Source organism: Pseudonaja textilis, chromosome 2 (genome assembly GCF_049901715.1).
Source record: "Pseudonaja textilis isolate UNSWEBS1 chromosome 2, rPseTex1.2, whole genome shotgun sequence".
Taxonomy (NCBI): domain Eukaryota; kingdom Metazoa; phylum Chordata; class Lepidosauria; order Squamata; family Elapidae; genus Pseudonaja; species Pseudonaja textilis.
The window spans coordinates 90822268-90835151 of record NC_141991.1 but is presented as its reverse complement, the minus strand read 5'-3'; the positions used below and the strand labels follow the sequence as shown (position 1 = coordinate 90835151).

At 35.4% G+C, this 12884-nt stretch overlaps 1 protein-coding gene across 1 annotated transcript in view; it reads right to left on the bottom strand.

Annotated features, from left to right (window-relative positions):
• Positions 1-5879: 5879 nt before the first annotated feature.
• Positions 5880-12884, bottom strand: part of SLIT3 (slit guidance ligand 3) — a 494586-nt gene continuing 487581 nt past the window's right edge. Inside the window, exons 34-36 of the mRNA XM_026696342.2 lie at positions 11961-12246; positions 11643-11851; positions 5880-9195 (exon numbers count right to left, since the gene is read on the bottom strand). Coding sequence (XP_026552127.2) covers positions 8957-9195; positions 11643-11851; positions 11961-12246 — 734 coding nt within the window. The 3' untranslated portion in view covers positions 5880-8956. The remainder of the gene's footprint in view (positions 9196-11642; positions 11852-11960; positions 12247-12884) is intronic.

The following is a 12884-nucleotide window of genomic DNA, read 5'->3' as shown; positions in this document are numbered from 1 at the left end:
ATCGTGCTATTGTGACACTCACTCATTTGTGCAAAATTGTGGGATTCTGCAGATGTCTCTTTTCCTACACCCCATGTTGTTCCCATAGGCACACTTAGAAAATAGAGTGTGTAGCTGCATTCCTTGTTTAAAAGAAAGACTACCTGACCAGGATTAAAAACAAAAGTAAGGAGAAAACACTAGAAAGTCAAGGTGGTGGAACAGATTCACCAGTCTGCTATAAGTGCCTTATAGCTGGCTATGGTTATTATGACATACTTATCTCAATTAATATTGTGAATCTCTGAGTCTAAATACCTAAATACCATTGCTAATGGATAAAATATCACATATTCAAAACTGCAGTACAAAATATATATCTATTTTACCCTATATCTATTTTACTCTTTTTTCCAAATTTGTAGGGAAATTTTACCAATACATAACTGGGAGAAAAATATTTCGAATCCAAATCTATTGGTACTGTTTCCAAAACAGGATCCTTTCAAAATAAATGACACAATGTCCCAGTCTGATACTATTAGATGTGCCCATAAATATATATATATATAAAACAGGGTTAATACAGATGTGTTTGATTTAATTCAAATATCTAAATGATGACATGGATTATTTTTAAGTTTCAGTTTCAGCTTTCAAATAACACACTGTAAATACTGTTCATGGGAAATGTTAGGTCCATACATTTTTCTGGTCTATAATAGTTCAAGCATACTTCAGCATCTTGAGTCCCTGCCTACAAAAGAATGCACTCAAGCTTATTTGCTTTTTTTTCTTCTACATTTAATTTCTCTTATCAGTAAACTAAACCTTTTCTTGTGCGACTCTCTTGTTCATCTCTATTGTCTTTATCATGGTGTCCTCATTTTTAAGCCAGCATTGACTTGGTGATTGCCTGAATAAGTCCCTACAGTTTTTCTTGACAGGGTTTTTCGGGGTTTTTGCCATTGCTTCCCTCCTAGGTCTGAAAGACAGTGACTGGCACAAGATGACCCAGCTCACTTAATGCTAATTTATGCCTATATTCACCACTCTAATACAGGTAGTCCTCAATATACAATAGTTCACTTAGTGACTGTTTGAAGTTACAGTAGCACTGAAAAAAGTGACTTATGGCCATTTTTTATGCTTATGACATCCCCATGGTCATGTGATTTATATTAGGATGCTTGAGAACTGACTCACATTTGTGACCATTGCAGTGTATCAGGGTGACCACCTTTTGCAAACTTCTGATAAGCAAAGTCAATGGGGAAACCAAATTTACTTAACAACTAATTGTTACTGGGTTACTAATTTAACAATTGCAGTGATTTGTTAAATGTGGCAAGAAATTTGTAAAATGGGACAAAACTCACTTAACACATTTCTCACTTAGCAACATAAAGCCACAAATTCCTCTTTATTTTTAAATATGTTCACATCTGTAAACAAGATTACATAATTCCAGGTCCATGACATCTGTGCCATAAATATATGGGTTTATTTTTCTATATTTAACAGTTACTGTTAGATTCCCTCAGAATCTCTCTAGTAATACAAAGGGGAGGATGCACTCTGCTGTCTTTGGCTCTTCAGGCAAGAGGAAAAAGTAAAATATGTATCTGTACACCATGGACATTCAGATATTTCTTCCTCTCCCACCTCTCCCTATGCAAAGCATATATTTATTCTTTCAGCACTCCTGCTCATAGTAACCTTGTGAATATCTTTATCCTGGTAATTTTTATGCTTCCCTGCAGTGTTATTTTGCCCACTGGGGATGGGCAGGAAGCGGAAAACACTTGACTGTGCAGATCACATTTGGAGGCTGACACATTGCTCATTTCTAATTGTGGCAATAATAAAAGCATCTCTTCCACTAGACTTGTTTGAGCAGGACATGTCAAAGGATGGCAACCTATCCTCATCAAATAAGTCTACATGCCAAATAAATGACTTCAACCCACTTGTATCTGGGCCCAGGAAATAGCATTTGCACAGCTGCTGTCTTCCATTCTTCCCAATCCCAGAGTTCAGAATAGCATGTCTCCCAGCAGCAGCTAAACAGCTAAACTTGACCTCATCCACGTGTTGAACCAGCATAGAGAAATTGTCAATGCCTTCAACTTCAAGGGCATTCTGTTCATATTTGAGCTAATTCAATTTCTGTGAAATCTTGGAAAATTCTTGTATACTGGTTATAGGATGGAGATCAAGAGGTACAGAGGCTTCTTCACAAAGCCATTTATTCCTGCTTTTTGTCTTTTTCTTCCTGTTTTATTTTCACAAAGCCTTCTGGGAAGAAATGGACTATATCTTACATGTTCGGGAAGGAAATGTTTGGTAGGTGCTTTGCTGGAGGTTATTAAACTAGTAAACAAATTCTGGTACTTTTCCATATCCACCATTCCATCATAGGCTGAAATCTATTTGAGCAAATATATTTGCCTTCTATCTCATTTTGGGTTGGTTTCTTTCAGACATGTCTATTCACACAAATATATTGCATGAAACTGCTCATTATTTCAATCCCATAACATTGTGACACATTGTTTATTGTTTAATATGGTCATTCATAGTTAGCATATTCAGACAAAGGATAATAAAATAATTCTTTCTAAACTAATGGGTTTACTTGGAGATGATAAAGCTATGATGTAACACCAAAGTTATTTGAAAGATTGACATCTAGAATGTGCTCCCTACAAAGATTTTCAGTTTTATCTTATTATTATTAAAATTATTATTATATCTGGGCTACTTTAGCACAATTCTTTTTCAGGACTGAGAAGCCTTTTTGAAGGAATGCTGACTGCCTAGAAGCTATGTACACATTTTAAGTTGAAAGATTTTTCTTTTAAAGTTCCATAAACTAGTTCTATTTAGGCTGGTGAATGAAGATTAGATAAGTACTTAACGTAAAAGGCATTGGATAACATATTTGGAATCAACTTGTAGTTTTTTTCATCTAAACTAAAAAGATTAGCAAATTTTGAATATTATATCTGGAAGGAGCCAGATAGTCACTAAGCCCAAACCTTTGCATAGCATAAGAAACCAAACTGAACCATCTCTTCCCACCCTTTACTTGAACATATCTAGTAAATGGGAACACACTACCCTATCAATAATCAATCACAACTGTGCAGACCTTCAGACGAGTACTGCCATTTTGAAGCTTTGAATGAAGCACTCTCTAAGATCTGCTTCATGAAGCAATGTGCTTGCCTAAGAGCAAAGCAATCAAGTTGCTTCAACTTGCTCTGCTTCACAGCTTCTCCGGCACCAAAGATTTACCAAGTATTGTCAGAAGAATCAATATTTAGTCTTCCACAAAAGTTTAGGTGGCCAATAAAGGCAACATTGCTAGCCAAAACTTTTGATGAGTGTGGCAGAAAAGAAAAAAAAGCAGTGAGCTACTAGTGTTGAGCAGAAGAGGGGAACATTTCTTCCTCTGCATTCTCTAAAGATTTTCTGTTTTCTGAAAAATTTCACTTTAATAAAGTTACAATGAATACAAGACCCATGTCGATTTTCTCATATCCCATTCAATACTCCAATTTCATGAAAAATCATTAATGAATACCATCTTAATACAGATTTTAAGTTAGCTATTTACCAATTTAATTGTCAGGGCATCCAGCCCACACTTCTATAGCTTGCTAAGGAAAATGCCATTGGGTATTTTCTCAAGTAGAATATAGAACAATAGGGTTAGAGGGTCCTTAGAGGTCTTCTAGTAATGTTCAACCTGCTGCTCAAGCAGAAGGCCCTATACAATTGCAGACAAATGGTTGTCCAACCTCTTCTTGAAAACATCCAGTGAAGAAGTACCCACAAGTTCTAGATGCAAGCGGTTCCACTGATTAATTGTTCTCATTGTCAAGAAATTTTTCCTTAATTCTAGATTGGATATCTTTTTAAAAAGTAATGTTTTTATCAAAGTTAAGATATATGTCCAATATACTTAGGAAGTTACCCAAACAAAAAATGAGTTATGTTTTGTCTGACAAGATTCTTAACAAATCCGTGCTACCCTGGCAATTACATCTTTCTCAAGGCGCTTAGATGTATTCTCAAATAGAATCACCCTAGGAACTGTTATCAGAATGACTGGTCTATAAATCTTTGGATTCTCTCCACCTCACCACCACTTTTTTTAAAATAAAGATAATATTTGTGTTTTTTCTATCATCTAGTACCTTACCTGGTTTCCAGGATTTCTCAGAGATAATGTGCATTGACTTGTCCAGGTTCCTTTAGTATCCTAGGACATAATTCACCTAATTCCTTAATTGTGTTTCTGTTACTGGCTTCAATCCTATCATGTTATCTCTCCCCCACCCCAAGTGCCTAATAGAACAGGTAAGTGCTCTTCCAAGAGAATGAATCAAGATAAGAATTGCATGTAATTATTTTTCTGTTAATTTTGCTACCTATTAGCATTCTGCTATCTGCGCTTTACAGCCAGTTGTCTGGTGGCTGATAAGTACGTACCACAGCACTGCTTTTGTTTCTCCCATTATTTTTATGTATATATTATTTTCAAGGTTGCCAAGTTTATTCATGGGTTCTTGATAAAATTCAGAGTAACTTCACTTTAAATATACAAATTTTACTGAGTGAAAAATGATCTTGTCTTCCTAACTCATGATAATCACTATAATGCCATCACATCAGTATGGAATGAGTCTTAAGTACAAAGTGAGAAGTACTTAATGTTACCAGACTTGTTTCTAGATTTGCAGCAACATGCTGTCATTCTGGAATGCCTAGAGTTTCATTTCCTATTATATTACCCTATGTTCAACTAAAAGGGCTGTAAAATTAAATTGCTTTCTATTGATTAGTTTTGATAATTCACTTCTGCTTATCCCATTGATCACAATTTGTATCATGAAAGTTTTCAGAAGAATGTTTGCAATTCTGCAACTGGTTTAATTTTATTTCCTAAGAAGATTTCCTGGACGATGTGCTGAACCAGGATCTATTGAAGGGACTTAGTTGCCTAAGGGATAAAATAAATATGATTGATTCTTTGGAAAAAAATAAAAATGGTTAACAAGCAGTCATTCCTGGCAGTAAAATTAAAATAATGATGAGGACAATAAATTACAGTGCTAAATGTTTTGGTCTTCTTTCACTTAAAAATAAAAGTGGATTCATTCTTGCAAATGATAAGGAGAATCTGAGATGCAATCTCCTATTGTATGTCATTTGTTGTTTTATCACAAACAACCTTATTTTGTCTTGCTGACTTCTACTATTTGGACAACCTGAGACAAAGGATTTATGGCAATTGATTACACAAATAAGAGGCAGAGAATAAAAGGATCATTTTTCAATATATTATGTTGTGATGGAATTAAATATGCATCTTTTGAACTAGTTCTTTTTGGCACCTCCCCCATGTAGATTCTTAAAATTTATTGAAAGCAGTAATTTAAAATCAGTCTCTATGCCTTGGGCCAGATGTCCATATTTGCCTTAAATCTAAATGATTTTCATTTACAGCCCAATTGCACTGGAATGGTGTATACATTTTATAAATAAATAGACTGTACAAATATATATAAAAGGGACCAGGCAATTTTTAAAAAGATATTAATGAAAGGATTCTTTCTGCCCAGTGTTGTTATAGGTCAGATTGTTTCCACTTGTGGTTTACCTGTATGAGAACAGAAATTAAATAATATGAAAGCTCATTGCAGTTAATAATAAAGTGTTAATAAAGTGATCTATTTTCAGGAACCATTGCACCTCCTAAATTATACATGTTCCCTTGTGTGCCCCTAGCCCAAGTGATGGCTAAAAGATTAAAAAATATCTGGAAAGGACATGGAAATATGTCCAACTGACAGAAGAAGAAAAAAATAGCAACACAAGACAAAGTACAATTATCTGTAACCCAACAATGTACTTAAATTTATTACATCACAAGAGGACAATCCAGTAAAATACACAAAATTCATACTAATCCACATTGCCAATGTACAATTTTTATAGGGTTCTTTCTTTATATTACTTTTAAAAAGTAGGGTACTGCATTCCCCATACAATAGCTGAGACGTACTGCTGTCATTTTGACAGTTTAGAGAGATCTAATTAACACTTTTTAAACTAACTTCATAGATCTTTTGGCACTTAAAAACACAGACAAAGAAATCAATTCCATATAATCAATTGAAACACAACACAGCATAAACTATCTAATGTCAGCAAGCAAATAAAGTGTCTATTATTTCTTCTAAATCTTCTAATCCAAATACATATTGAGGGAAAACAGCCAATATTATTCCACTGTGGTTGATTCTTGTTCAATTTGGAAATTGTGTATACATTTTTGGAATTATTTCACAAAATGTTGATGGCTTTTATTGTTATTATTTTTGGTCCTATCAAATATATTACTTTGCTAACAGAAGACAATGGATTGTACAGATTGTACCTTTTTTTGATACTATCTTAATATTATATTTTTCATTTCCTATTTAGGAGTATACATTCTTTAGTAGCCTTTCAACTAAGATCTGCCTATTTTGGCTAAATTATACTCCACAACAAAGGCAGTAGCTTTTCAGGTAAAATATGCCATGCATAAGAATAAATCATTAAGGAAAGGATGCCTTGTGCCAAAGTTTTATTCAAAGTAAAGAATGTTGCTGCATTTCTTTTTGCAAACTTTTGGTCTCCATAGACTAGGGTGCATTTCTGTGTTATAAATTCCAGCTGCTTCCATATTCTGCTCAAAATAACAAACCCTACACTCTCCGTTGCAGCTTTTCACTCCCCTGCCAGCTGTTGAACTCTTATTATTTCAATAACTTTTTGGCAAAGTAGCTAGTGATTGTTTTATTTTACACTGATCGCAGGCTCCATGCATTACCGTTTACTCTGAAAGGCAACCATTGTATCAATTATTTTCCTCCTGCCTAAAATTATCCCGAGGAAATCTGATTTATCTATTGTGGCTTTCAAAAGACCGCAAAGAATAAGGATTCTTAGATTCTTAAAACTTCTGAAATGTGAATGCATGAAGCATGACAAGAAAACAAACATTTGCCCTTAGTAGAAGAGATCCCAATATTTTGCTATTTCAAAAGCAACTGTACTAAACCATTGCTCCAGATAAATATGGCTACAGTCTACTTATTCCAAATTTAAGATTTCTGCTAGGATTTCAAGATCTCATTGGAACATGAAGAGCTATCCCTCCTATTCTTCCCTTTTACAGCCCTTCTGAAAATTATCTCACCCTTCTCCATGGCTCCATGGAGGGTTAGGCTCTCCTATTACTGTTGCAATACCAACTAAAAGAAAAGAGATCCAGGAAAAGAAGCTAAATGCAGTTGTGCAAAAGGCATTTATAGTGCTGAAGTACAACTTTCTTAGATGTCTCCTTCTGTTAACATTCTCCAAATGCTCTTTTGTAAAGACTTGATGATAAGTGTTGGGAATTAAATGAAACAGCTTTTGTATCATGGTTCTCTCATGTGGTAAGTGCAACATGCACCATATTAGTATCAATAACTCCCTATGTCATAACTAGCAATCTAGCAGAGGCTGGAGACAAGGTTGATGGAAAGACTTCTACATGCTGACAGTCAGAAGTTGTTTCAGGCAATTGCCATAAGTTTACATCTGGAAGGGGGGAAATTCCTTTACAATTTGCAAATTTGCAGCCATCTCAATATATGCAGGAGTCAGTTGCAAAGAGTGGGTAACAATACCTGAATATCACATTCTTGGATTAAGTAAAATACATCTGTGTAAATACTTTTTAAATGGATTGTCATGATCAGGTAAGGCAGTGTTTCGGTGCATTCTTTGCCATTCTGCTTTGCAACTAGAAGCCAAAAAACTGAATCCTCTTCAATGGCAAATAAAAAGCTCATCACCACAGGAAATTATCTTCTCATCCTTTCTTTGCTTGAGGATGCATACAAGATGCTCTGGGTGTTGAGATATAGAGGGTCTAGTTCACAGGTTGAAGGACAAGGAAGTATGTGCCAAGTAATTGGATAATTCCCTCTGTTGTTCATTATGAGTTTCAGAAAATGTCCTTTCATTTTGTTATTCTAAACCAGGGCTGTCAAACTCCTGGCCCATGGGCAAGATACATCATATGCTAGCCACGCCTGTGCCTGGTTTAGCGAAGGGGGGAAAAGTCCTGATACACCACATGACATAGCTGTGATGCTGTGAGTTTGACACCTCTGGTCTAAACAAATCTATAAAGAATATATTCCCCAATTTTACCATGTATGAGTGATTGTGTTAGATCCCCAACATAGGATAAATGTAACTGAGTGCCAATCAATCATATACAGAATACAAAATACATTGCTATTACCATTGCATTATTGTGTGCATAAAAACCTCTGTGCATACGGCCCAAGCTACAACAGTTATCACAGTGTGTGTGTGTTGTGTGTCTCTGTGTGTGTGTGTCTGTGTGTGCATGTGTGCTTGGCAATGGTATCAAGCAAATCATAACAGTGACAAATACAGCTTTCATTGTCATGAGAGAAGGCTATTAACTGAGCAATCCTGGGCACAAATGATCATAGAATGTATCGCTCCTACTATGTAGATATATCCAGACCATTTCAACACCTGTTTCTTTAATTCTGTGGCAAACAGTTTGAATTCCTTTCACATCTGGCCATTGTGCAAAGCTTATCAACTATATTCTTTTTTTTAAAATCCCTGTGTTTAGGTTTGGAATTTTTTTTCCATTTTTTTTACCAACTGTAAAAAAAATCCATAGTAAAAATAACTCATATATGATACATATACCCAGAATGGTCAGATTTTATATAATAAAAGATGAAAATAGTCACTTTTCATAATAAAAATAACTTTTTTTTGCTTATTTTACAATATACTTAATATTCTCTTCTTCACTTAAAAGTAAATAGGTCCTGTGTTTGAAGCAGATTTGATACAAAGGGCAAAGAGGCTGATCATAAGCTTATAAACACTTTGCACAGCCACACTCCACATGTCTCTCTAGCTCTTCTGTAAAGGAAGAGCCATCCACACACTGGAAGCCGTATTTCCGCCTTTTGCTGCGGAGAACAACACAACACTGATTGTTCCCACAAGTGCCGTGACATTCCACACGAGGTACCTTCACCATGGAGACACAAGAAATGGAATCTTGTTGCTTCCGAATGAATTCACGAATAATCTCTCCTTGACAGACATTTTCTGTGAAAACAAAAGCATTAAGATCATCTTTTATCATCATTTTGATAAACAAAAATCTGAAGATCAAGAACATGACTTCAAGCCACATGATTTAAAAATATTTGCAGAAGAACCTGCTATAAATGACCTTTTCCTTTTAAATTAGTATTAAAGAGTTACAATGTAATATTGGTGAATAATATATATTTAAGTTTGTAGAATTGCAGCATGATATCTATTTTTATAGATAATCAGGAAGAATTCCTCTGCCTGCCTCTATCTATCTATCTATCTATCTATCTATCTATCTATCTATCTATCTATCTATCTATCTATCTATCTATCTATCATCTATCCTCCCTCTTTCTTCCATGTATTAATGTCTCTCGGCCTATGCCTGTCTATCATCCATCCATCCAATTTCAAGGCCATCTGTCTCCTTAATGACTCTGGATGACTTAAAAATGAAAAACAAAAGCAGTCGTTATAAAAAGATCACAGCCAATCAAAAGAATGATATTTTATAGTCAACTATAAAATTGAACTTGATTAATGAGGTCTTCAAAACTACACTGTCACAAGGCCTGGAATAACAACCAAATTTTTTAGTAATCTCTGGAATGTTATTAGCGTAGTAGGAGCTATGAAGCAATAAGGGACAGATGCTGAAAGATATAAGATTACACTCTTTAGTTCATAAAGATTCTAATAAAACTGTGGCAGTAAATCTGGAGACAGATACAGTTAGTGACATACTGGAAGTCAATACACATACCAATACCAAAGAAAGAAGACTAAACATGTAAACTATGTAAACTATTGTGTAGTACTCATAATTTCACACACTAGCAAAATAATCCAACACAGACTAGAGCAGGGGTCTCCAACCTTGGCAACTGTAAGCCTGCAGGATTTCAACTCCCAGAATTCCGGGAACTTCTGGGAACTGAAGTCCTCCATGCTTAAAGTTGCCAAGGTTGGAGACCCCTGGACTAGAGCTCTACATGAAATGCCTTTCTTTGAAATGGTATAGGGTTTCCTGCCTTAGTAGGGAGTTAGACTAGAAGACTTCCAAGCTCTCTTCCAACTCTGTTATTCTGTTATTCTGGAGACAGAAACACCAGATGCTCAAACTTTGGATGGAAGAACACAAAGCATTATTTCCAATATATATGGGATAATCAAACAACAGCAAAAAGAGATGTACTTCATTGATTACAGAAATGTCTTTGATGGTGTGGATGATGTTAAGGTCTGCATTTAGAAAAATGGGAATCTCAGAACATCCTCCTCCTCATGGAAAACATATCCATAGATCAGGAAACCATAGTATAAACATATTGGCCTTAGGTTAGCAAAAGAATATATAATGGTATGTAGAAATGAGCTTGAAAGACAGGTGGAAGAGCTGCAGGAGACAAGGATCAGACAAGTGGAAACTGAGCCCTCAGAAGAACGTGGGCACGGTAAACATCTCAGAACAGACACTCCCTAATTTCTTGGATTTTAAAAACAAACTGGAGAGAGATGTACTTTCACACCTGCAATTTTCTGTAATGTAATCTTACAATAGACTTAGAGCTAATATTTCTGGGTGTGCTTCTGGTCTGAATTATCTCACAAGTTTGACAGTGTGAGACAATATTTACTGGAATGTGATGTGATGTTCTCAATCAAAGCAATATCCTTTAATATAACCTGTATCAAGCCATAACACTGAAAATTTCTGACTTTATTTTGCTAATAAACTGTGAGAGAGTAATTAGCTATAGGTCTATAATCTTGTTAAAAGTACACCCCATTAATATTAACATGCATCTTCTTTTATGTTAATAAAAGTTAACTAAAACACTAATTGAATTATTAACACAATTTAATATGAAAATTATTTTTTAAAAGGGCATTGTGTAACATTCTCTTTCAAAAATTCATCCTGGCAGAGATTATAGCTTAATGACATTTCATTAGGACATTTATTTCCTGTACAAAAACATTCTCATTCAGTTTGTAAAATTTCCAAATAGTGCTGGGAAAAGTTGTCTCTAAAGCCCTGAAGAAGTGCTGTTCTTCAGAAAAGACAATACTTAACTATGCAGTCTAACCAGCATAAGGATGTTTTTGTGTCAGTGTGATTTCTGGATTTTTATCTTAGCTAAGATTTGCTATGCAAATTGCTAATATAATAAGGATGTAAGACAGAACTAACTGCATTTCTCAACTACTGCAGAACTGACAGGGATTAAAAATGCTGTTGTCATCTGATGTAACTTTTGATATGGGTAACAAAGATTTATTGCTGTGCCATATGCACCCCAATTCTGTCAGGCAAAAGGAAGACAGATCACATATGTAAGAGTGTGTAAATGTATAGTACACAAATGGAATTTTCTTTGAAATGGAAAGACATCAGCAGAGCTTCTGTATTGCTTTGTAAATGGCTAAATAAAACATATTACAAATACACCAACCTCTATCACAACGCTCTCCATTGTAGTTTGGATCACATTCGCAGTAGGGTTCCCCTTGTGCAGAGATCTTACACTGTCCGTGGTTACATTTTAGAAATCTGCAGGAGTTGGAGGAATCATTTTTTCGATCACAGTGCATACCTGTGTAATCTTCTATACACTTGCATGTATAAGCAGAGTTGGTGGCAAAGCACTTTCCATGAAGGCATCTTATAGAAGAAAGGGGGAAAAAAATCTGTTGGATTTCACATTGCTTTATCCCACATTTGTCACACATTCCTTTTATCTGTAAGGAAAGTTACACTGAACGAAACTTACTTGTTGCCAAGGCAGGGATCGTTAAGTTCTTGATCACACAGTGAACCTGTCCAGCCTGGATGGCACTCACAGACCACACTTGACTTTTCAAGAGAGCGGCAAATTCCATGCTTACAGATGTTACAGGATTTGCAACCAGGAAGGACTCCTACAGACTGATGTGGTAGTTCTTTGAAATCCTGCAGCTCATTATTAATTCGGACATCATGAATACACCCATGAAAGCCACTTGGTGTCCTCTCTGTCCCCTGCCTCAATGAAGACAGCCCTGTAGATGTGGGAATTCCTGCAAAGGAAGTTACAAAATGCTTTGTGAATGATTTGAGTAATATTTCACTTGGAAGTAATGACATAGTGGCACAAGATTAGATAAGCAGATTGCAGCAGTTTATTAGTGATCTCTCTCTCCTATCTATCTGTCTATCTATCTATCTATCTATCTATCTATCTATCTATCTATCTATCTATCTATCTATCTATCATCTATCTATCTATCTATCTCTTGTATGGCATCATTTACTACATTTTAGTTTTGTGCATAGCATTTCAAAAATGTATGCTGAAAAAAAGCAAACATTTGCACAAATTTTGAAGTTCATACATATATATAAATACTAATAGAGGAGCTCAGGGGTGAAATGAGGGGTCTTTGATGCTCTCTGAGCTTGCTTGTTTTCTTGCAGACATTTGATCACCCTAACTAGGTAACCTCATCAGTGCTAGTGAGGAGTGCTGTTTCCTGTTTATATTCAGGTGTCTTGTCTGTCTGTGTGGGTGAGGGCGGTTTTAGAGATTCTTTGGTTGGGCTGTTTACTGTTGGTTCTTTGGCCACTTCTTTTTTCCGGATTTTGCTTACTTGATCATTGGTCTGAAATTAACCTTGGAGTTCATCTATGCTCATCTGAGTGCTGACTTCTGGTGTAG